Genomic DNA, 23,478 nt, shown 5'->3' with positions numbered 1-23,478 from the left:
ATGTTCTTGCCAATTCAGCTTACAATCTAGATGTAAGCCCAAGTAGCGAGTGTGCTGTGCCACAGGGACTGGTTTGCTGTTGATGATAGTAGGAACATATCCGTGCTTGCTGAGCGCAAAATCTACTCGTACAGATTCATTTTCATTCAGCTGGATCTTCCATTTTCTGGCCCATTCAACAATATTGTTTACAGCTGTTTGGAGATGACTTACAGCTTTCTCATAATTATCATCACATGCAATGACACCAGAGTCATCTGCAAACAGCATGGCGACTGTATCTTCAGTAACTGGGAAGTCACTTGTGAAAAGAAGAAAGAGTATAGGTCCCAGCACACTGCCTTGTGGAACACCAGTGGTAATTGCTGTATCTTGTGATGAGCCACAGCCCCATTGAACTCTAAAGGTGCGATGCTTCAGATAACATATTTGTAGATCACATAGACTGCTAGGAAGATAAGCTCTTAGTTTGATGATAAGTCCCTCGTGCCATACCCTGTCAAAGGCACCACTAACATCTAGGAAGACAGCTGGTGCAAATGTTATAAAGTAAGGTTTTTTCACTTCATCGTGTTTCACAACGTCTAATACTATTTCACAAAGTTTCCTATGATTACCGCAAGCAATGAAATACATAGGTACATGGTTTTTGATCAATGAGCCAAGAGAATTATGCAAGCACCTGAACGAAATGTTCAGTTTCTATCACGATGGCTAACATAATGAATGTGCTTCCATATCTAATTATAATCATGCGGATCATAGTAGAAGGTAAGAAAATCAATCTATTTCATACTCTCATAAGCTTCGTCAACATTCCAGAATACGAGTAAAATTTCACTTAAAATCAACCACTCATCGCACATTTTATCTTTCAGTCAACAGCCTTCATGTGATTTCGCCGCAGAAAAACTATATAATGGCTAGTGAGGACAAAACGTGGGCTGATAATCAAATAAAGAAAGCAGAAAATAGTAATATCTATAGCCCCATTTCCATGTTTATTACTTGTATTTATACTTTTTTTTTGAATACCTAATCACAAAACACACTGAATACCTATTATTCACAGAATGTAATGAATACAAACAGTACGCCTGCCAGTATCAAACACCTGATAGAAAAAATTCCGATAAAGATCCGATACTGAACGGAGAATATGTATCTCAAGGGATGCTTCCTCATATGGTAGGGTATACTTATTACCTACTCTATCGTAGATGAATTTCCATTCACAATCCTCGTCATAAAATTTTCATTATTTTGTGAAGGCGTATCTACACATTAACACGGAAAATAAAATCACGGTTAAGAATATATTTTTTGAGTCAACTTCGGGATGTACTGGTACTCTAATCAGTGAAAAATTTGTGCTAACAGCTACTCATTGTATTCGCGTAGCTGATTCCAAGTAATCAATCGGACCTTACAATTTACGTACACTCGCATTGAAATGAAAAATCACTACTAATCTCGCCTTTATTCGAAATCAAAACAGCTCGGATATAATAGTCAAACTGGGAAGCTTATACAGTTCGAATGATGGTACTGGTCAATGGTACAGTGTCGATCAACTCTACGAACACCCATACTACAGTCTTGACGAATACTTGCTTTACGATATTGGCTTGATAAAACTATCAGAAACAGTGCATTTCAATTTTTATGTGAGGCCGATATGTTTGAGTACAAATTACGATATTGGGCAGGACAACAGTGTTATTGCCGCAGGATGGGGCGATACTGAACGTATGTAGTCTATTAGCATAAACAAAAACTGAAAATTTCTTATTCGATTTGATTTTTTTTATACGAACATGTTTTATCAATTCATCATCATCGAATGGAATATAAATCTGAAGATGGAAGGACTGACTGCCTCAAAATGGCTGAGTTAACCACCAGAGAATCGGCATGTGACTTTATGTTTCAAAGCAAAAGCAAATACTACGATGTTGTCAAATTATACACTATTTGTGCCGAAGGTACATTAAAAGCCACGTGCAAAGTAAGTATCTACAGCTACGAAAAATCTTCATAATTAAAATATCAGATAATTTCTCTTTTGCACGTCAAATTCAACTCATCAAATATGTGACCCGCTCTGACAAAACCAACCATTTCGACAAAATTTCAAAAAATGTTTTTTTCTCAAAAATCTGATCTTTCAACCCTTAAAACTCATTTTAAACATCATTATTTTGGACACTTTTTTTCGTCGAAACGGTCGGTTTTGTCAGAGTGGGTCACATATGTAAATTAGCGATATTTGGTTATTGGATCGCTAATTCGATGTTCATTCTGTTTGATTTGGCAACATGATTAAATTGATTTGTAAAAATAGAATGTGAACCAAAATTCTTGAATTTTTTCAACTTTTTTCAGGGTGACTCCGGAGGACCACTGCAAGTTCAAATAAACAATGCGTGCCCAAACACTTATACACAAATTGGTGTCACTGTATCAGGAGAGGGCAACTGTTCGTTGAGCTCTAGTTTTAATATCGGTGTTTACACCAAAGTTGCACCTTACGTTCCTTGGATTGCTAGCATTGTTTGGCCATCGTAATCCGGCGATTCTGGAAACCGTACGACTACCGAATGATTTCATCCATCAATAAATTAGATTTGATGTAATCGTAAAATTGATGAAATTTCACTTATTTAAGAATACCAAATGTTCAACAAAATACAAGTAATCAGAGTTGGGCAAACACTTTTTTTTCAACTTCAGCTCAAGAGTTTATTTCTGAATGAACTCTGTTGTTTGATTCTTTTCAAAATGTGAGTTGGAAAGATCGTCAAATTATTTTCAGGCTCTTTGGTAAAATATCTCAATAATGCAAAAGTTTTCATTTTTTATATTTTTAGGTTTCTGATAGTATTTTTGCAATAAGTGCCAAACTTGTAATTTTTTTTTCTCGAAAATGAAAAAAAATGCCAGTCCAATTTTTTGATATGTTATTCTACATAAAAAGAACTAAAATTGAGAATTTTTCAGAATTTTTACTCACCAAGATCATGGTTATACCTAAATTATAAGTTTTTAAATTGATTTTTTTAGGTTTTTGAAAGTGGCAACACTGATTTTGACATCATTCGTCGATTACGCTCTCAAAGTACTACAATTTGAAAAAAAGTTCAAAATTCTATATCACGTACAACCGGAGCAATTTGCAACAGAAATTTTCCATTTTCTACTATTTTGGAGAACTTTGAAGCCCCACAGCTCCGCCAAAAAAAAAACCAAAAAAATGCCCGGTTTGCGTGATTCGTCATCGTTTGATGACCTCTAAACATGATCTGATTTTGAAAAAAATCTATGACTTCTCGTGCAAATATTCGCCAATTTGGCGTGGAATAACCCATTCATAGTCGGCGGGCCCACATAAGGATCTACTGCCCCCCCCCGGCTGATCATCCAGGACACTTTTTTTCTTAAGGGGGGAGACCTCAGAAACATTTCTAGCCCTTGTCCTCAAAAAAAGTGACCTTACTCACAAAATGGCGGCCATTTTGATAGACAGGTCAGCCGAAATCGCAGATTTTGTGTTCCAACATACGAAATTTTTTAAACCGTGCACAGGTAGATCGAAAGAGCAGGCAAAAATTCATCATCTATCAAAATTTAAAGTGCTAAAGCGCTTTTTTCGATTTTTGGTGAATTTTCAAAAATCAAATTTTGGCCAAAAATGTGGGAAAAAATCAAAAATTTACCAAATTGACCTAGAAAGCTAAAATTTGGTATATACCCTATTTTCGACCTGTCAAATCGATTTGAAACTGTTTCAAACACTTTTGAGCAGTTTTGGAGCCTCCAGCAAATTTTTGGAACTCGGAATTCCCACAAAATTTCATCAAATGGGGTTGAAAAACCAAAATTCATTTTTCAAACTAATTTCAATACGCTACGAAGTCGAGTGCAGGTGGATTTAAAGTCGTTTTGGAGCATATAGCGACTTTTTGAAAATTACTGGAGCTTCCAGTAGGTTTTTGAAACTCGAAATTTCCCAAAATTTCATCAAATGGAGATGGAAAGCCGAAATTCATTCCGCTAACTAATTTCGATACGCCACGAAGTCGACTGCAGGTGGATTTCAAGTAGTTTTAGAGCCTGCAGTAGAGTTTTGAAACTTGAAATTTCTCATCAAATGGAGATGGAAAGCCGAAATTCATTCTGTAAACTATTTCAATACGCTACAAAGTCGACTGCTGGTGAGTTCAAAGTCGTTTTGGAGCCTCTAGTGACTTTTTGAAAGGTTGTATGGCGTTTTTTTTTTGGAAAATTGAAATTTCTAAAAAGTAGCTGGAAGCTTCAAAATCTTTGAAACCACCATGCAGTCGACTTCATATCGTATTGGTATTAGTTTGCGAAGTAAACTTCAGCTTGCTAAGTTCATTTGATAGAATGTTGTGAAAATTTCAAGTTTCAAAAATCTGGTGGCTCCAGTAGTCTAGTAATTTTCAAAAAGTCGCTAAAGGCTCTACAATGACTTGAAATCCACCTGCAGTCGACTTCGTAGCGTATTGAAATTAGTTCGCAGAATAAATTTCGGCTTCCCAACTCCATTTGATGAAATTTTGGGAAATTTCGAGTTTCAAAAATCTGCTGGAGGCTCCAGAACTGCTCAAAACGGTTTGAAACAGTTTCCAATCGATTTGGCGTGTCGAAAATAAGGTATGTCCCAAATTTCAGCTTTCTTGGTCAATTTGGTAAAATTTTGATTTTTTCCCTCATTTTTGGCATAAAGGTGGATAAGTATGGCGAATTTGCCTCCGAGAACTTCGGGGCTGATATTTGCATGGAAGGTGGGTACCCTTGAGCACCTTCCGTCACGAAAGTTTCAGACCCCCAGACCCCCCTCCCCCCGTTTCTGAGAAACCCCCCCCCCCTTTCTGAAATTACAATAGAAATTTTTTTCTCAGCCCCATGTGAACCGATTTTTTTAATTTTTTGGTATGTTGTGAACATCCATAAGAGGTATCCCCACAAAAACGTTCACCCCCCCTCCCCCATATTTTCCCTTAAAAATGGCGTTTTTTAGCTTTGTTTGCCTGTTTTAGCGATGACTATGATTCGGCACAAAAATATACGAATAGCATTTTTAAGTGTGTTTTTGGCCCCTAAAAAACATATATTTTTTTCAAAAAAAATGGTTGGTGGGTCGTGGTTAAAAATTGAAAAACCTCACAGAGGGGGTAAAAATGGATTCTGGTGTAAATTATTGTTTTTGGTAAACGAGGTGTCGTTTCCACATGAATCGAACACCCCAAAGTAGTATAAGGGCCGATATAACACACTATAACACACTCTGTTTTCTTCTGTTTTCTTGGGCTACTTGAACACACTTCGACTTTGTTCGAATTTTTTCAAAGTGCTTATCACGGTTGTGGTTTTGCTTGTGCTGGTTGGAGGTACGGAGGTTGGTGGTTGCGGGTTGCGGGTTGCGGGTTGCGGGGTTGCGAGGTTGCGAGGTTGCGGGTGTGAGTTGGGGGTGTTAGTTGTAGGTAGCGGGTTGCGGGTGTGGGGGTTGGGGGTTCGGGGGTTCGGGGATGGGGGTTCGGGGCGGCGGGATGTGGTACCTCGCGGAATTTATTTCTTCGAATTTTTCGTTGAAATAATCTCGAATATTTTTTAAGATTTTAAAATTCGTCTTCTTTAAGATTTTAAAATTCGTCTTCGAGTTGTTGTTGTTGTTGTTGTTTTTTACTAGCGTATATTTTTAATGTGTGGGAGGGGTGGGAGGAGGGGGCTGGTACCTCGAAATATTTTTTACTTCGATCGTTGAAAAAACGTTGAAATAATCTCGGATATTTTTTAAGATTTTAAAATCCGTCTTCGAGTTGTTGTTGTTGTTCTCGCGGAATTTATTTCTTCGAATTTTTCGTTGAAATAATCTCGGATATTTTAAAATTCGTCTTCGAGTTGTTGTTGTTGTTGTTGTTGTTTTTTACTAGCGTATATTTTTAATGTGTGGAAGGGGTGGGAGGAGGGGGCTGGTACCTCGAAATATTTTTACTTTGATCGTTGAAAAAAATAATCTCGTGATATTTTTTCGAATATTTTTTGGTACCTACAGGGTGGACAGAAATATTTGTTCTCTCTCATTGAAATAATTTTTATTGTTGTTGTTGTTGGATGATAAGAGAATAATTCTCTCGTTGAATTTCAAATATTTTTTCGCGTACTTCGTAGGTGGGTAGGTAGGCTCGGGCATGTGTGTATGATAAGAATAATAAAATAATTCTCTCGTTGATGATATAATCTCGGATATTTTTTAAAGCGTCGAATTAATGGGAATTTTTGTAGTGTGTTGGTACCTCAAAATTTTTGCGTATTTTTTCGTACTTCGAATCGTCATAATTTGAAGGTAGGTAGGTAGGTAGGTAGGTAGGTAGGTTTTTTTTTTCACAAGCGAATCGAATGGAATGGAATCGAATTATTCACAGTCCTGTGCATTGTACAGGGTGCCGGAAGTACTTAGGTACCTATTTTGAAACATTTTTTACAGCAATTGATCTGTGAGTGAATGAGTATAGGTGTTTTTTTTCCCTCTAGGTAGGTCATAATTTGAAGGTAGGTAGGTTTTTTTTTTCACAAGCGAATCGTCATCGTCGGTGCAGGGTACCTGGGAGGGGGTTCTGTGCATGGTACAGGGTGCCGGAAGTACTTAGGTTTGAGTGAGTGATGTACTATGTACAAAAATGAAAAATTGGTTCACTCAATCAAAAATTGGCCGTGATTGAAAATTGATCACAAACTCCAAAAATCGAATCAAAAATTGGCCATGATTGAAAATTGATCAGTCAAACTCCAAAAATCGATCAATCGTTCGAATTTCTTCGAACGGTTGTGGTTGAGATGATAATTCTCACGGAATTGAAAGATATTTTTTCCCAGTATTTTTATCATTAAGTATCAGTCGTATATTTTTGTTCTCTCTCATTGAAATAATTTTTTCTTGTTGTTGTTGTTGTTGGATGATAAGAGAATAATTCTCTCGTTGAATTTCAAATATTTTTTCGCGTACTTCGTAGGTAGGTAGGTAGGTAGGTAGGTAGGCTCGAGGTAGGTTTTTTTCACAAGCGAATGGAATGGAATCGAATCGAATTATTCACAGTCCTGTGCATTGTACAGGGTGCCGGAAGTACTTAGGTATTTTGAAACATTTTTTACAGCAATTGATCTGTGAGGGAAAAGCGAATCGAATGGAATGGAATCGAATTATTCACAGTCCTGTGCATTGTACAGGGTGCCGGAAGTACTTAGGTATTTTGAAACATTTTTTACAGCAATTGATCTGTGAGTGAATGAGTATAGGTGTTTTTTTTTCCCCTCTAGGTAGGTCATAATTCGAAGGTAGGTAGGTTTTTTTTTCACTAGCGAATCGAATGGAATGGAATGGAATGGAATCGAATCGAATCGAATTATTCACAGTCCTGTGCATGGTACAGGGTGCCGGAAGTACTTAGGTGTTTTGAAACATTTTTTGAATTTGAGTGAGTGAGTGAGCTAGAAAAAACACTCGGTTTTAACTTCTAAAATACTTTCTTCCGATCAAAACTTGACCATGATCAAAATTCAAATAATCGAACCTAGAAAATCGATTCATTTTCGATTAGTGACCATGATCAAAATTCGAATAATTGAACCTGGAAAAAATCGATTCATTTTCGATTTTCGATTTTCAATTCAATATAAGTATGTACTATGTACAAAATGAAAAATTAGTTCACTTGATCAAAAATTGGCCATGATTGAAAATTGATCAGTCAAACTCCAAAGTTTTCGATTCTGTATGATCGATCATGTTCAAAATGAAAAAATCCATGTTACCCTCATCTTTCGATCAAAAATTGATCATGGTCAATGAAAGATGGAATCGAATCATTTACAAAACGATTGATGGTTGTTACATTGTGACAAATTAGACAAATGTAGGTAGGTAGGTTGGTAGGTTTTTTTTCACAAGTGAATCGAATCGAATCGAATTATTCACAGTCTTGTGCATGGTATAGGGTGCCGTGGGAAATTCTAATGAAAATCAACAGGTGAATGTAACGTGATATATTTTTGAGGTGTCTTACCTCCTATTTTTATTTGAAAACCACATCAAACACGACGACTTAATACTATCTCAATTCAAATGCAAAAGTCGGATAAAAATTTTCAATGGTTGGTCAAAGGCAGAAAAAAATACAAACTCTCACAAAATTACTCGAATAACCAGAGATGGGGCGATTTGAATCGCGGATCAATTTTGAATCACATTCAGAATTGAAATTTTACTGGAACTGAAAGTTTACTCTGTACTGCACTATCAACAAGCTGTAAAATCCACTGCAGATGGATTCAAGTCAATTTTACTTCTCATGCATATTTTTAGTAGGTAGGTAGGTAGGTAGGTTGGATGATAAGTTGGCTGGCTAAGGTATGGATGGGTGGATGCCCAGGTCGGGGCCTGGGGTTGCATATTTGTCGACTCGAGCCGAAGGTTGGTACCTTGAAATTTGTTCGCAGCATATTTTTGTATGTACTTCGATACGAGCGTATTTTCTTCCCGTCCCTCCCTCGTCACTACCCTGTCGCGCATATGTATGGTAGGACTGGCAGGAGGTTGGTACCTCGAAAATTTTTTCGAATATTTTGGGTCGTCTACAGGTTGTCTGCTGGTAGCTGGCGAATCCTTCGCGATTCATTTTAATATTTCATGAATTTTACAAGAACAAAATGCATAAAGTGAGTTTTGATTCCAAGCGTTGGTTAGTGTTCAAAAAAAAAAAAAACAAAACAGAATGACAAAAAATGGTGAATTACAGTTTATTTTTTTTCAACTTTATTTGATCAATCAATCTATACCTTAGTAGTAGCATCATCATCATCATCATCGTCACTTAGTAGGTTTATTACAATTGAATTTTCAGCGGCGACAGATGCAGCAGCAGCAGCAGCGGTTCTCATGTTTACAGCATCTATCCTCGAACGTCGTGCAGCCCTTACTGCTGCAGCGGCGTTTGGTCCAGAATAAACGGTGGTCGTTTTCTTAGCATTGATGAAAGTCTTTCTGAATGTATGAGTTATGCTATTGTCACTCTCCACAGTAGTTGACCATGTTAAAGGGGTTGACAATTTCATTCTCGCCGTCGTTATTGTTGTTGTTGTCGTTGTTGATGATGATGATGATGATGATGATGATGATGATGATGATGATGATGATTGAGAACTCATTTTAGCGACAACGATCCAATGATGACGACAACGCTACGACGACAATGACAGAGTTGACAGAACGAGAAAAGATGAGATGACCACAACTATACAATAACGCGTTTGATTTTTACTAGACTAATCATTTTTAGTAGCTATTGCAATCCTATATTTCTGTATCCGAGAAAAATTAATAAAATAAATTAAAACATTTTTATCTCATATTATCTCCTCATACAATATACTACAAACACACCGCCACCGTGGCCTGGGCGGATGTCCACCACACACAAATTAGACAAATGTAGGGAAATGTTTTCAGTTATTTTTTCAACTTGTCTGCGACAGAGTATTTTCCTCATCCCTCGCCCGCTCGATTGCTCGCTCCCTCCCTGTCACCTATCACCAACCATGTAGGGACTGGTACCTCCAAAATTTGTTTGCGTATGCGTATTGTTTTACTTCGAACCTACAGCAAAGTTTTTTACAAAATTTCAGCAAATGGAGATGAAAAGCTGAAATTTACTCTACACTACAATTTTAACACCCTCTGAAGACGACTTAAGGTGGGTTCAAGTCATTTTAGAGCCCGACTTTATTGAAAATTATTAGAGCCTCCAGTAGATTTTTGAAACTTGAAATTCACGCAAAATTAATTTATCAAAATGGTTTTTGGTACTTTTGACCAGGGTGCGCTGGAAAAGATCAATTTTGGAACTTTCGACTAGGGTGTGCCAGAAAATATTCAAAATTAGTACCTACAGAACTTTTTTTTTGGAATATTACTTAATTCTATTGTATTGCCTATTGCAGCTAGAAAAAGATGGATATGGAGAAACAGTGGGTGCAAATAAATGTGTGGTATTTGTGCATTACATTATGTATTGCAATCAAAATACTGTACCTTTTGACGTGTCAAAATTACGTCAAAACGACGAACCTGAATCCTTTTCTTTAGGATATGATTCGATGATTATAGGAATGATCATCGCTATTCAGTCGATGAAGAAAGGGGAGAGGGCGAAATTCGTATTGGATCCCGAGTACGCTTTCGGGAAATTTGGTGCACCTCCGAGAATTCCACCGAGTAAGTTTGTTTATACAGTCGAGTGATTAAAATTAAAAAAAACAACAACAACAACTAAGTGATTTATTTCATTGCAGATGCCACCATCTTACTCGAAATCGAATTAATCAATTTCATCAGAAATGAGCAAAAAAGAACGTCGTTGGAAGAAATCGAAAAAATACGGAAGGAGGGAAATGAGTTCTATAGAATAAGAAAAGTCAACGATGCTATCATGGCGTAATTTTTTTCTTTTTTTTTTAAATTCACTTTTGATGACCAAAAATTGACTAAAAAAACAACCATATTTTTGATCATCATCGACTAAAACCCTACCTACGATGACATATTAAGAGAGTTGAATAAGGTTGGTAAAAATAAGCGTTGATAACGTTTTCCCCTTCAATTTTCTACATCTTTAATCGTTTTTTTTTTTTAATTTGTTTCAACAGCTGACGCTTACCAATGATGAAACATCAAATGAGTAGAAACGCATGGCTTGATGTTTTCTCACAATTTTAATTTTAATTTTTTTCATATTCTTTATGGATGTACAATTACATCAATCATTTTTTACCCAAGCAAAAATTTCGATCTTTCACCTTTCTTCATCGACTGAATAGATTGTGTACTATACTTTTTGATTGAATTATATTTTTATCCAAAATAATTCTGTTGTTGTTTTTTTTTCACACAAAGAAAAAAAAACTGCTTTGCCTAACTTACATCAAGACTGACGTTCAAGAAATCAGCAAACAAGTTGGCATATAAATGTACTTAATCATATCAAATTTTCAAAAAATGAATTTCTGATTCTCATAATCACGTTGAATCAACCATTTACGACCAAAATTAACCATACTCGACCAAAATCAACCAAAATTGACCACCATTGCGACCAAAATTAACCATACTCGACCAAAATCAACCATAATTGACCACCATAATCAACCAAAATCAACCATTTTCAACCAAAATTGACCATCATCGACTAAAAGCCTACCTACCTTACCTACCTGTTTTTGTATAAAAACTTCAAACAGACCACTTTTTTTTTTAAATTGAAACATTATCGAGTTGACTTCAGCGAAAACATAACTATCCGTATCCAGGATAAAAAGAATGACAAAAAATGGTGAATTACAGTTTATTTTTTTCAACTTTATTTGATCAATCAATGTATACCTTATACTATACATTTATCACATTTTTTCATATCGTATAAACTTGTATATTCCAGGAGATGGTATATTTGTGTCATCCTCCATTACTTCTGTACGATATAGCAGATATGCATAAAAACGACATTGATCTATAGCGTATAGACGGTTGTCATCCTTTTTTGAATACTCTGCTGCTAATACTACAAAATCGTCTGCACATAGGTCATCATCATCTTTACCCCAGTTATGTGGAATTATGTTTATAATATCGTTATCATCCGTTTGTATGGTGTCAACATCTTCATTCACACATATACGGGTGACAATGTTTGACTTGGTGTATATACCATTACTATTAAATGATGGTTGTTCATCTGTGTCTAATGTGTAGAATACTGTTGGAAATGATTCCTCATTTTGGTGCTCTCGATGATCAAAAATTGATGCAAGAACAGCAAAACAAAACGTATTACCTCGATCTGCATACTTAAGTTGCTTCTTAATGTCAATCAGATTCTTGTCAATGTCTTCCTGTCTTAGTGGGTGAAAATTAGTCTCTACTATGGAATGATCTGTCATATTCAATTCAACCCTACCAACAAACTGCAACCGTTCATAACATGGTCCAAATTTTTCTTCATCGTAACTTTTAGTAGGGAACCAACCAAACTTTAAGAAATCATACTGAAACACCATGGATTCAATACAGAAATTTCTCTGAAAAAATAATTTAAAAAATAATAAGTATCAGGTAATTTATCTAAAAAATATCACCAATTTACCAAAATATTTCACTGGTACTTTCAGAGAAAAAATTATCAAAAATAAATATACCTATTTCTTTTCTACTAGATATTGAAAAAAAAAAAAACAACAGTCGTTCCGTCAGTACATATATTTTTATAATTCCATTGATTTTAAAGCTAATTAAAAGTTTTCTCCCTCATTACAATATGATGTTCAATGGGTGCCAGTTTTAGCTCCCCTATACTGTCATATTTAATTAACTTAAATATCAGTTGGTTTTTGTAAGGTTGCGGATCGAATTTACAGTTTTTCACTGTAATACTCTCCGACAACTTTAAAAAAACTCTACGTAGATCTTTATTAAATTTTAATGTACATGGTCTTATCTTCATAGATTCTGTGATTATAATATTACAATCATCTATTATCACTTTTTTCAAGTTAGAAAATTGTAATATTTTAATCAACGAACCCATACCATCACATGTGACATTAGATTTAACAAATCTCAAGATCTCGATGTTATAATTCTGAATGTATTTCCTAAACTTTTGTGTTCCAGAATCAGCACCACTAACATTTGATACTTTTTTATTTAATAAAATTTCAGAAATGTCAATGCCAAAATCATTAAAATACCCACATTTAACATGATATAAATGTTTCCCCTCCACCAAATGAATGGAGTTCAGGGGATATTCAATGCCATATTGCTGTTTTTTAACTTGGTGAAAATATTTGCAGGTTAACTGAAAATTGACAATATCTGTTTTATTTTTTAAAAATCCAAAAATTTCCAGCACCAATTCTGGTGGTAGATTTTGGATAGTATGATTCTGAAAAAAAAAAACAAAAAATAAAAAAAAGTTTTTTCTTTTAAAAAAGTCTTTCAAAAAAAGTTCATTTTCTTGAAACAAGAGGTAGGTACTTATTTACCAAAAATCTTACATTATTTTAAAAAATAACAGTAATTACTACATATATTGAAAAAAAAAAACATTTTTACCTTTCTTTTTTTTACATCTTGTACATCCGGAATCTCCTCCCCAATTCGTTTTTTTTTCATCTCCGAGGTGTTGTCGTCGATCTGTTGACCACAATTTTATTTTAACAAAAATAACAGTAATTACTATATTGAAAAAATAAAACATTTTTTTACCTTTCTTTTTTTAACATCTTGTGTCTCTGGAATCTCCTCCCCAATTTGTTTTTTTTTTTCATCTCCGAGGTGTTGTCGTCGATCTGTTGATAATTGATGAACAAATCAATTCAGTACTTTTTACAACCGGACTTTTTTTACAACAGGACTTTCACAAAAGTTATTATCTAAAAATTTGACTACTTACCACATTTTCCATCACTTGTTTCACTTGACTCATTTTTTTTTGAAAAAAAAACAACAATAAAACAAAACAAAATCAGTTGTAAAATTGTATAGTACACAGTTGTTTATAGGAAAAAAGTTACAACAATAATGAAGAATATAAAAAAACTATGGAATTTAGATAGATAACTTTTTTTTCCATTTGGTTAATAATCTCACCACAATAATAGATATTATTGATTTTTTTCACCACTGTCCACCATGAGAGATGGATGGCATGAGGGAGGGAAGGGAAATGAAATACAGATTATCTATCTAAAGAAATTCTATTTCATGTACCATAGGACGATTCCAAATACAAAAAATATTTTGAGGTACCAAACCCCGGCCCCGACACCCAGCACCCAGCACCCCGTTTAAAAATATCCGATTAGGTATATCGAAGTAGGTAGGTACGTGTAGGTACCAAAAAATATTCGAAAAAATATCACGAGATTATTTTTTTCAACGATCGAAGTAAAATTTTTCAACGATCGAAGTAAAAATATTTAGAGGTACAAGCCTCCTCCTCCCACCCTCCCACACAGGAAAAAATACGCTAGTAAAAAAACAACAACAACAACTCGAAGACGAATTTTAAAATCTTTAAATTAAAATCTTTAAAAATATCCGAGATTACTTCAACGAGAGAATTATTCTCTTATCATCCACATAGCCTCGCGGTGACCAAGCGGCGGAGCGGAGGCAGCGACCTGCGAAATACACTCGCCACCACCGCTACAAACAACAACAACAAAAATATACGACTGATAAAAATATTGAAAAATTCAACGAGAATTATCATCTCAACCACAACCGTGTGATAAGCACCTCTTATCATCCATATAACCGTTGACGATTCGAAGTACGAAAAAATACGCAAATTTTAAAGTACCAACACGCTACAAAAATTCCCAATTCGAAAAAATATGCAACCCCAACCCGGCACCCTATATCATGCACAGGACTGTGAATAATTCGATTTGATTCGATTCACTTGTGAAAAAAAACCTACCTACCTACCTACCTACCTACAGTTGTCTAATTTGTCACAATGTAACAACCATCAATCGTTTTGTAAATGATTCGATTTGATCTTTCATTGACCATGATCAATTTTTGATCGAAAGAAAATTCATATTTGAGGGTAACATGGATTTTTTCATTTTGAACATGATCGATCATACAGAATCGAAAAACTGCAAATAAATTGATTTTGACGATTCGATTCGATTCGATTGCAAACACAGATCAATTGCTGTAAAATCAATCGTTTGTAAATGATTCGATTCGATTTGATTCGATTGTAAACACAGATCAATTGCTGTAAAAAATGTTTCAAAATACCCAAGTACTTTTTTTTCAAGCACTTATATTGAATTGAAAATCGAAAATCGAAATTCGAAAATCGGAAACTCACTCACTCACTCACAACAACAACAACACGTAGCAGAATATGCAATCAATATATTATTATCAGATTCGATTCGATTCGATTGTAAACACAGATCAATTGTTGCTGTAAAAATGTTTCAAAATACCTAAGTACTTTTTTTCGAGCAATAAGATCGCATACACACAGACGATTTGAAGTAAAAATATTTTAAGGTACCAGCCCTTCCCGCCCTTCCCACACAGGAAAATACACTAGTAACAACCAACAACACGTGAAAAAAACCTACCTAGAGGGGAAAAACACCTATACTCATTCCCTCACAGATCAATTGCTGTAAAAATGTTTCAAAATACCTAAGTACTTCCGGCACCCTGTACAATGCACAGGACTGTGAATAATTCGATTCGATTCCATTCCATTCGAGCCTACCTACCTACCTACCTACCTACGAAGTACGCGAAAAAATATTTGAAATTCAACGAGAGAATTATTCTCTTATCATCCAACAACAACAACAACAACAACAACAACAACAATAAAAATTATTTCAATGAGAGAGAATAAAAATATACGACTGATAATGATAAAAATATTGGGAAAAAATATCCGAGATTATATTATCAACAAGAGAATTATTTTATTATTCTTATCATACACACATGCCCGAGCCTACCTACCTACCTACCTACCTACCTACGAAGTACGCGAAAAAATATTTGAAATTCAATGAGAGAATTATTCTCTTATCATCCAACAACAACAACAACAACAACAACAACAACAACAACAACAACAACAACAACAACAACAACAACAACAACAACAACAACAACAACAACAACAACAACAAAATATACGCTAGTAAAAAAACAACAACAACAACAACAACAACAACAACTCGAAGACGAATTTTAAAATCTTAAAAAATATCCGAGATTATTTCAACGAAAAATTCGAAGAAATAAATTCCGCGAGGTACCACATCCCGCCGCCCCGAACCCCCATCCCCGAACCCCCGAACCCCCAACCCCCACACCCGCAACCCGCTACCTACAACTAACACCCCAACTCACACCCGCAACCTCGCAACCTCGCAACCCCGCAACCCGCAACCCGCAACCCGCAACCACCAACCTCCGTACCTCCAACCAGCACCAGCAAAACCACAACCGTGATAAGCACTTTGAAAAAATTCGAACAAAGTCGAAGTGTGTTCAAGTAGCCCAAGAAAACAGAAGAAAACAGAGTGTGTTATAGTGTGTTATATCGGCCCTTATACTACTCCCCAAACACGAATATGACGCCCAATTTTATGCTACCCTCAACCACACCCCTCCAGTGCCTCTGCCCCCACCGCAATTTTTACTATTATATTAAAAGTTGAGCTATATAATAATATTCGCGTCGTTTTCATATGAATCAAACACTCCGAACACGAATATGGAGTCAAATGTTATGCTACCCTCATTCACACGCCTCCGGTGCCTCTGCCCCCCTCAATTTTTACTGTATTAAAAGTTGAGCTATTTTCATAATACTCGTATTGGTGTCGTTTTCATATGAATCAAACACCCCGAACACGATATAACGTCCAATTTAGCTCTACCCTCATTCACATCCCTCCAATGCCTCTGCCCCATCTTCAATTTATACTATTTTAAAAGTTTTGATATTTTCATATCCTGTTTTGCAAGGTCTAATACTTGACCCTCAACGCTCACTGTGTTGTCATGTTCTCAAAAATGTGTTATTAGCTATTTTCTATCTAAGAAAAACTGGGGGGGGGGTGGTAATAAAATTATGATCACAAGTTCTGCAAAAAATCAACAGTTTATCCCATCAATAGGCTAAACCTTTTCGACTACTACTGATTTTCCAAAAATGAAAAAATCAATGATGGCAATATTCATTTGGTTTTGAGGAGAACACCTGCTCAAATCTTTAAAGACATTATTTCTTTTTCTTCACAATATTCCAAGAACCAGTGATGTAATCCAAGAGATCAGCGTAGTGTAAAGGTACTAATGCTAGGTAATATTTCACAAGTTTCCTGTGATTACCACAAGCGATGAAATATGTACATACATACATGGTTCTTGATCAATGTGCCAAGAGAATTATGCAAGCACGTGAACGAAGTGTTCAGTTTCTAACACGATGGCTAACATAATGATCGTGCTATCACATCTAATTATAATCATGCGGATCATAGCAGAAGGTAAGAAAATCAATCTATTTCGTACACGGAAAAAAAAATTATGGATAATTTTTACTATTTTATACAGTAACCGGATCCCATTCAAAAATATTGTAATTTTTACTATGAGATTAGTAAATTTTACTATGAGCTCATAGTAAAATTTACTCTAGAGTAATAAATTTTACGTAATTCTAGGTAAAATGTATTTTTTTGGCTGAGTAAAAATCACTATTATTTTTGAATGGGATCCGGTTACTATACTGAAATAGTAATTTTTATTGATTTTTTTTTTGCGTGTACTCTCATAAGCTTCGTCTACATTCTAGAATAAAATTTCACTCGAAATCAACCACTCACCGCACATTTCATCTTTCAGTCAACAGCCGTCATGCGATTTCGCCGCCAAAAAACTATATAATGGCTAGTGAGGACAAACGATGGGCTAGTAATCAAATAAAGAAAGCAGAAAATAGTAATATTTATAGCCTAATTTCCATGTTTACTACTTGTATTAATACTTTTTTTTTTGAATAATCATGAAACACATTGAATATTATTCACAGAATGTGAAGAATACAAACAGTATGCCTGCCAGTACCAAACACCCGATAGAAAATATTCCGATAAAGATCCCATACTGAACGGAGAATATGTTTCTGAAGGGATGCTTCCTCATATGGTATACCTACCTACTTACTCTATCGTAGATGAATTTCCATACGCAATCCTCGTCAGGATTTTCATACACTTTATTTTGTATAAATTTTCATTATTTTGTGAAGGCGTATCTATACATTCGCACGGAAAATACAATCCTCCAGGTTAAGATGAATTCCAAGTCAATTGCTGAATGTACTGCTTCGTTGATCAGTGAGAAATTTGTGCTAACAGCTGCTCATTGTATTAGCTTTATAGTTCCTGGGTAAGTACATATTAATCAGACCTTACCATCTACACTCGCACTGAAATGAATAATCACAACTAATCTCTCCTTTATTCGACATCAAAACAGCATGGAAGTAAAAATCAAACTAGGAAGCGTATACAAATCGAATGATGGTACAGGTCAATGGTACGGTGTCGATTACCTCTACAAACACCCGTACTACAATCATGAATACTCGCTTCACGATATTGGCTTGATAAAACTATCAGAAACAGTGCGTTTCAATTTTTATGTGAGGCCGATATGTTTGAGTACAAATTACGATACTAGGCAGTACAGCAGTGCCACTGCCGCAGGATGGGGTTGCACTGAATGTACGTATGTAGTCTATTAGCATACACAAAAACTGAAAATTTCTTCTGAATAATTCTTATTCGATTTCTTTTACATATATGCACGAACCACGATTCATCATGAAGATGGAAAGACTGACTGCCTCAAAATGGTTGAGTTACCCACCAGAGAATCGACATGTGACTTTATATTTCAAAACAAAAGCCAAACATACTACGATGTTGCCAAATTATACACCATTTGTGCCGGAGGTACATTAAAAGACACGTGCCAAGTAAGTACATCTAAGAAAATTCTTCACAAATTCCTCAAAATTTCTCTAAATTTGCACGTCAAATTCAACTCACAAATGAATTAGCGATAGGTATTTGGTTATGAGATCGCTGATTCGATGTTTATTCTGGTTGATTTGACAACAGGATTAAATTGATTCGTAAAATTAGAATGTGAACCGAAATTCTTGAATTTTTTCAACTTTTTTCAGGGTGACTCCGGAGGACCGCTGCAAGTTCAAATAAACAATGCGTGCCCAAACACTTATGCACAAATTGGTGTAACTGCATCAGGAGCGGGCAACTGTTCGTTGAGCTCCAGTTTTAATATCGGTATTTACACCAAAGTTGCACCTTACGTTCCTTGGATTGCTAGCATTGTTTGGCCATCGTAATCCGGCGATCCTGGAAACCGTACGAGCACCGGATGATTTCATCCACCAACACATTTAATTTGATGTAAACGCATCATATGTATTTAAGGAAAAATCCAATGAGGTATTCGTACAATTGATGAAATTTAACTTATTTAAAAATACCAAATGTTCAACAAAATATGTACAAGTGATCAGAGTTGAGAAAATATTTTTTTTCAACAACTCTCTGAGTGGACTCTTTGTTTGATTTTTTTCAAAATGTGAGTTGAAAATATCGTGAAATTACGATATTTTTTCGAAAGCTCTGATCCGACTCTCTTCAACTCCTTTCAAATCTTTTTTCATACTCATATTCTTCATTTTGATCATAAGTAAGCGAAAGATTGTAAAAATTTTCAAATAGGAGAATGTACAGAAAAATTATGCGGATTACGATAGTTGTTGAAAAAAATGAATTCCAGTCATCAGCAGTTACTTTGAAAATTAAGGATTCTCTCAATTCCCTCAAAATGATAATCTATGTATTTTAAATTTGAATTTGAATTTAGTAGTAGAAGATGCAGATGGAAACAAAAGGCTAAGTTGATGAAAATTATACCTAATAGGTACAAAAAAATCTTGTCATTTAAAAAATTTCTCAGTTTCCTCTCACATTTTTGATTGAAGGATGTAGTTTTTTTGAAAACTGCATACGAAAAAAAGAGTAGCCTGAGCGAAGCGATAGCAAAAGCTTTTGAAATTTTATAATTCAAGACTGAATGAACACTGAACAGAAGAATGTAAATAATCATACCTACTAAAATTTTAAAATTCAGAATGTGGAGATAGATTCTGCACATTACGATGTACTTTTACAAGCACATCTCCATGTATAAGATTGTCACATGCGCTAGCTACCTACTAAAGGCCTAGCAGTACCTAGCTTCTGAGAGCTTCGTAGGTACCTGGCGACTTACCACCTTGATACCTACTTTTCGGACACTGAGTGTATTTACGTATTACAACACAGACATTCATCTTAATAATAATTATCTTACGAAATAAGAAAGATCTTCAGTTGTTATTGTATTGTTTATTTTATCAAGTACAAAGTAATAACTTACTCAAGCTTATTATTATACTGGCCTGTACAGTATTATGTAAGGAGAGATGGCATTTCATGCCTTAGACAGTGCAAAGCACATCACCACGGGGAATGGGAACGATACACGGATGTGGGAAGGTCCATATATGTTACTCTTTAAGAAGAGATTTACAATAAGGATCGACAGTCGTTTTACGTAATAACTTCTGGACCCGAGTCCATCTGGTCAACTCAATCAGTCTAACTGGAACCACATCTATTTCGAAATAGATCACTTGCGAAAGTCTTCACCAGTTCATATTTCGAAATATGACTGGGCTTACTCGACTTGTTTGACTACAAGATTTACGCAAACAGAATTAGGTAAACTATTTATCTCCAGAACACTGATATACCATAGCTTACACTATGGGAGTCGCCAAATGACTGGTTTCTCTAGCGTATCTCTTCCAACACGAAGTTGTGAGAGAATTAATCCGCTAGATGTCGTATTACAGAACTATTTCTAATGTTGACTAAAGGCAGTAAAGGCAGAATGAATTTCTCTCGCTTACGCGACCGAAAATGCTGTACAATCTGTCTCTACAAGAAAAATTAGGTAAAAAACTGAACTTTTTGGAAAATTTTTGACAAACAAGAAAAAATTATTGTGTTTTTTAATTGGAAAAATGGTCCATTTCTGAAAAAATAAAACGAGAGCCAAAGCATTAAAATGTTGAAAATTTGTTGGAATTAAATTTTGAAAATCGGAGAGTAAAATGATATGCACTTCACTTACTTAAGTACCTCATGGTGATTAAAAAATTCAAAAACGAAGTCCAAAAATAAATTAGGTAGGTATTTATTGAAGCTATCAAAGCGCTTCAAACAAAATCAGAATGAGTCACAACTCGATTATTACACTGAGAAAACGAGTTTAGTAAAAATTACGAAATGTAAAATTTACCTTAAAGTTGCCCCCTGGTCACCATCTCAGTAAAATTTACTACTATAAAATGCACCAAATTTTATTTAAAAAAAAAAAAAATGTGACCAGGCGAAACTTTACTAAATTTTACAGTAATTTTTAATAAATAGTTCGCTCAATGTAGCTGTCCAAATTAATTTTTACATATTCTAAAAAAGTTATAAAATATTCTGGAGAAACTGAAAATCGCTCAGGGGTCTCCAGCATGACCGAAAATGAAGAAATTCTGTTTGAGGGAATTGATAATAAGTTTCTGGAATAATTTACATCATTTTTACGGGATAAATATATTTTTGGAAAAAGAAAAGCATAGATACCTAAATCATCAAAATGATCAATTTTGAATTTTCAAAAATCAGTGATGAATTTTTCTTTTCAAATATAAAAAACTCAATTTAATTTTTAGAAGTATCGTCAATTCATTAAGCATGAATTGAAAAAAAAACACGATAAATTTCTCAATATGATGGTAATTTTGTAATTTACGCAACAATTAACCGGTAATTTTGAAATTTATTCTCAACAGTAGTCAAAAGATCAAATTTAGCAACCATTAGTTTTTTACAATAAACGTGCTTCTTATGTTTACGTTACGATTTGGAAATGATAAGATGAAATCTGAAAGTTCAAGATATTTCATCATTTCAACGAACATTTTGCAATATTACAAGATGAATTTCCAATTATCCAACAAACAGTGATTTTTTTCACATTCGATGCGGAATAGTTCAAAATTCCTAATAATAAACATACTTATCTGTCTGTTATTGGTAGTATCATGTAAGTAATTTGTTTACGTACAATACTTGAAAAAAGTAACCAAAATTTACATTTTTCTCACTCGATGCGATTCTCAGTTGTAGCTTTCTGCTACATAAAAGACAAGATTTGGCGCGAGAAGCAGATCAGAATAGCTCGAGAAAGTAACCCAGTTTTTTTTTCAGTCAATCATTCAATCCTTGTTTAAAGTTTCAATTAATCATACAAAAATTATTATATATTTTCAGAATGCAACGAGTATGTGAAATACGCCTGCGATCATCAAAATGAGATAATTTCTAACAAGACGAGTGCAATAATCCTAGGACAAGATGTTCCTATTACGATATTTCCTCATATGGTACCAGTTTCTAATTTCTTCACTTACACCAATCAAACGAGTAAACCATTGGGTATTTTTTTCAGGCATTGGTACAAATTTGGCCAGAAAAAAATAAAAGAAAAGTGAGTTCGTGTGGTGGTTCACTCATCAGCGAATATTTCGTGTTAAGTGCAGCTCATTGCATATACCACGTCAAGTATGTAGGTTAATCGACGATCATAATTTTTAGCAATTTCATATTACTTAGAATACTGTATTCGTTGAATTACATTTCGCAGAAATTATCAAATTGCTATTAAATTAGGATCTGCGACTCGTTTCGCTGACGATACTGGCCAATGGTTTAGAGCGAGTGAAATCTACGTGCATCCAGAGTACAGTGATTATTCCGGAGTCAACGATGTGCTTCTGATAAAACTCGATCGAAAAGTGAATTTCAGCAGGAATGCTAGACCAATTTGTTTGAATACGAAATTCAATATTGAATTGTACGATCTTGTCATAGCGACTGGGTGGGGTCGGACTGAATGTGAGTATTTTAAGAACTTTACGAATTTAAATAATTGGAAATGAGAAGTCAATTTTTGGCAATCGAAATACCAAATTTTCAGACCAAAATTATTCCCCGCGACTTAAAATGGTCGAAATAACATTATTTCACCCGGAAACGTGCTGTAAAATAACCAAACACTTCCACAATCCGAATATAATTTGCGCCGTAGATCCAAACAGTAGTAAAAGCGTGCATCAGGTAGGTACATATCACACATTTGTACAAACTCTATTACCTACCTAACTCGAAAGTTTTCACTCTTTCACTTCAATTAGGGTGATTCTGGAGGACCATTACAAGTCAGGTTGGATACGTGTGCATATGTATATGAACAAATCGGCGTTATTCATGCTGTCCAGAACTGTGAGATAAGACTCGATAAACCATTGTACAGTCTCTACACAAAAGTAGAACCTTATGTTCCTTGGATTGCCAGCAACGTTTGGCCAGACGAGCCTTAGCTTTTTTCAAAAACTGTAGTCCTGGTCCTAATTGAATCTAAATGAAAGCAACTCGTAAAATAATGAAACGACCATCATGTGAATTATTCGGTTGCAGGTGGATTAGAATAGGTAGCTTCAATTCTACCAAACAATCTTACTCCAGTCGAAATATGTAGATAGGTCTATGTTACTGTATAATATTTTAAAATGTAAAATTTTTTCATAATTTTAAAACGCTTTTAGAATTCTACAATCATTTTTCTGTTTTTTTATTTTTTTATTTCGTCAGATGAGTCAT

General features: G+C 34.9%; 3 protein-coding genes across 3 annotated transcripts; all 3 read left to right on the top strand.

Annotated features, from left to right (window-relative positions):
• The first annotated feature begins 494 nt into the window (after positions 1-494).
• Positions 495-2,713, top strand: LOC135837275 (chymotrypsin-like elastase family member 1). The gene is made up of 7 exons (XM_065352486.1): positions 495-771; positions 879-974; positions 1,073-1,188; positions 1,272-1,411; positions 1,499-1,749; positions 1,863-2,008; positions 2,386-2,713. Exons 1-7 carry the CDS (start codon positions 711-713, stop codon positions 2,566-2,568), a joined length of 993 nt encoding a protein of 330 aa, XP_065208558.1. The 5' UTR covers positions 495-710; the 3' UTR covers positions 2,569-2,713.
• A 14,318-nt stretch (positions 2,714-17,031) lies between these two features.
• LOC135837274 (coagulation factor IX-like) lies at positions 17,032-20,133 on the top strand. Its single transcript, XM_065352485.1, has 7 exons — positions 17,032-17,160; positions 17,519-17,614; positions 17,706-17,821; positions 17,925-18,064; positions 18,155-18,402; positions 18,508-18,656; positions 18,867-20,133. The coding sequence occupies exons 1-7, from the start codon at positions 17,100-17,102 to the stop codon at positions 19,047-19,049; spliced, it is 993 nt and encodes a 330-aa protein (XP_065208557.1). The 5' UTR covers positions 17,032-17,099; the 3' UTR covers positions 19,050-20,133.
• A 1,190-nt stretch (positions 20,134-21,323) lies between these two features.
• LOC135837267 (granzyme G-like) lies at positions 21,324-23,446 on the top strand. Its single transcript, XM_065352479.1, has 6 exons — positions 21,324-22,005; positions 22,090-22,202; positions 22,268-22,380; positions 22,463-22,713; positions 22,796-22,935; positions 23,013-23,446. Exons 1-6 carry the CDS (start codon positions 21,927-21,929, stop codon positions 23,196-23,198), a joined length of 882 nt encoding a protein of 293 aa, XP_065208551.1. The 5' UTR covers positions 21,324-21,926; the 3' UTR covers positions 23,199-23,446.
• The last annotated feature ends 32 nt before the right edge of the window (positions 23,447-23,478 follow it).

This window comes from Planococcus citri, chromosome 2, assembly GCF_950023065.1.
Source record: "Planococcus citri chromosome 2, ihPlaCitr1.1, whole genome shotgun sequence".
NCBI classification, from domain to species: Eukaryota; Metazoa; Arthropoda; class Insecta; order Hemiptera; family Pseudococcidae; genus Planococcus; species Planococcus citri.
The sequence above is the reverse complement of the archived record's forward strand: the minus strand, read 5'-3'. Positions and strand labels throughout refer to the sequence as shown.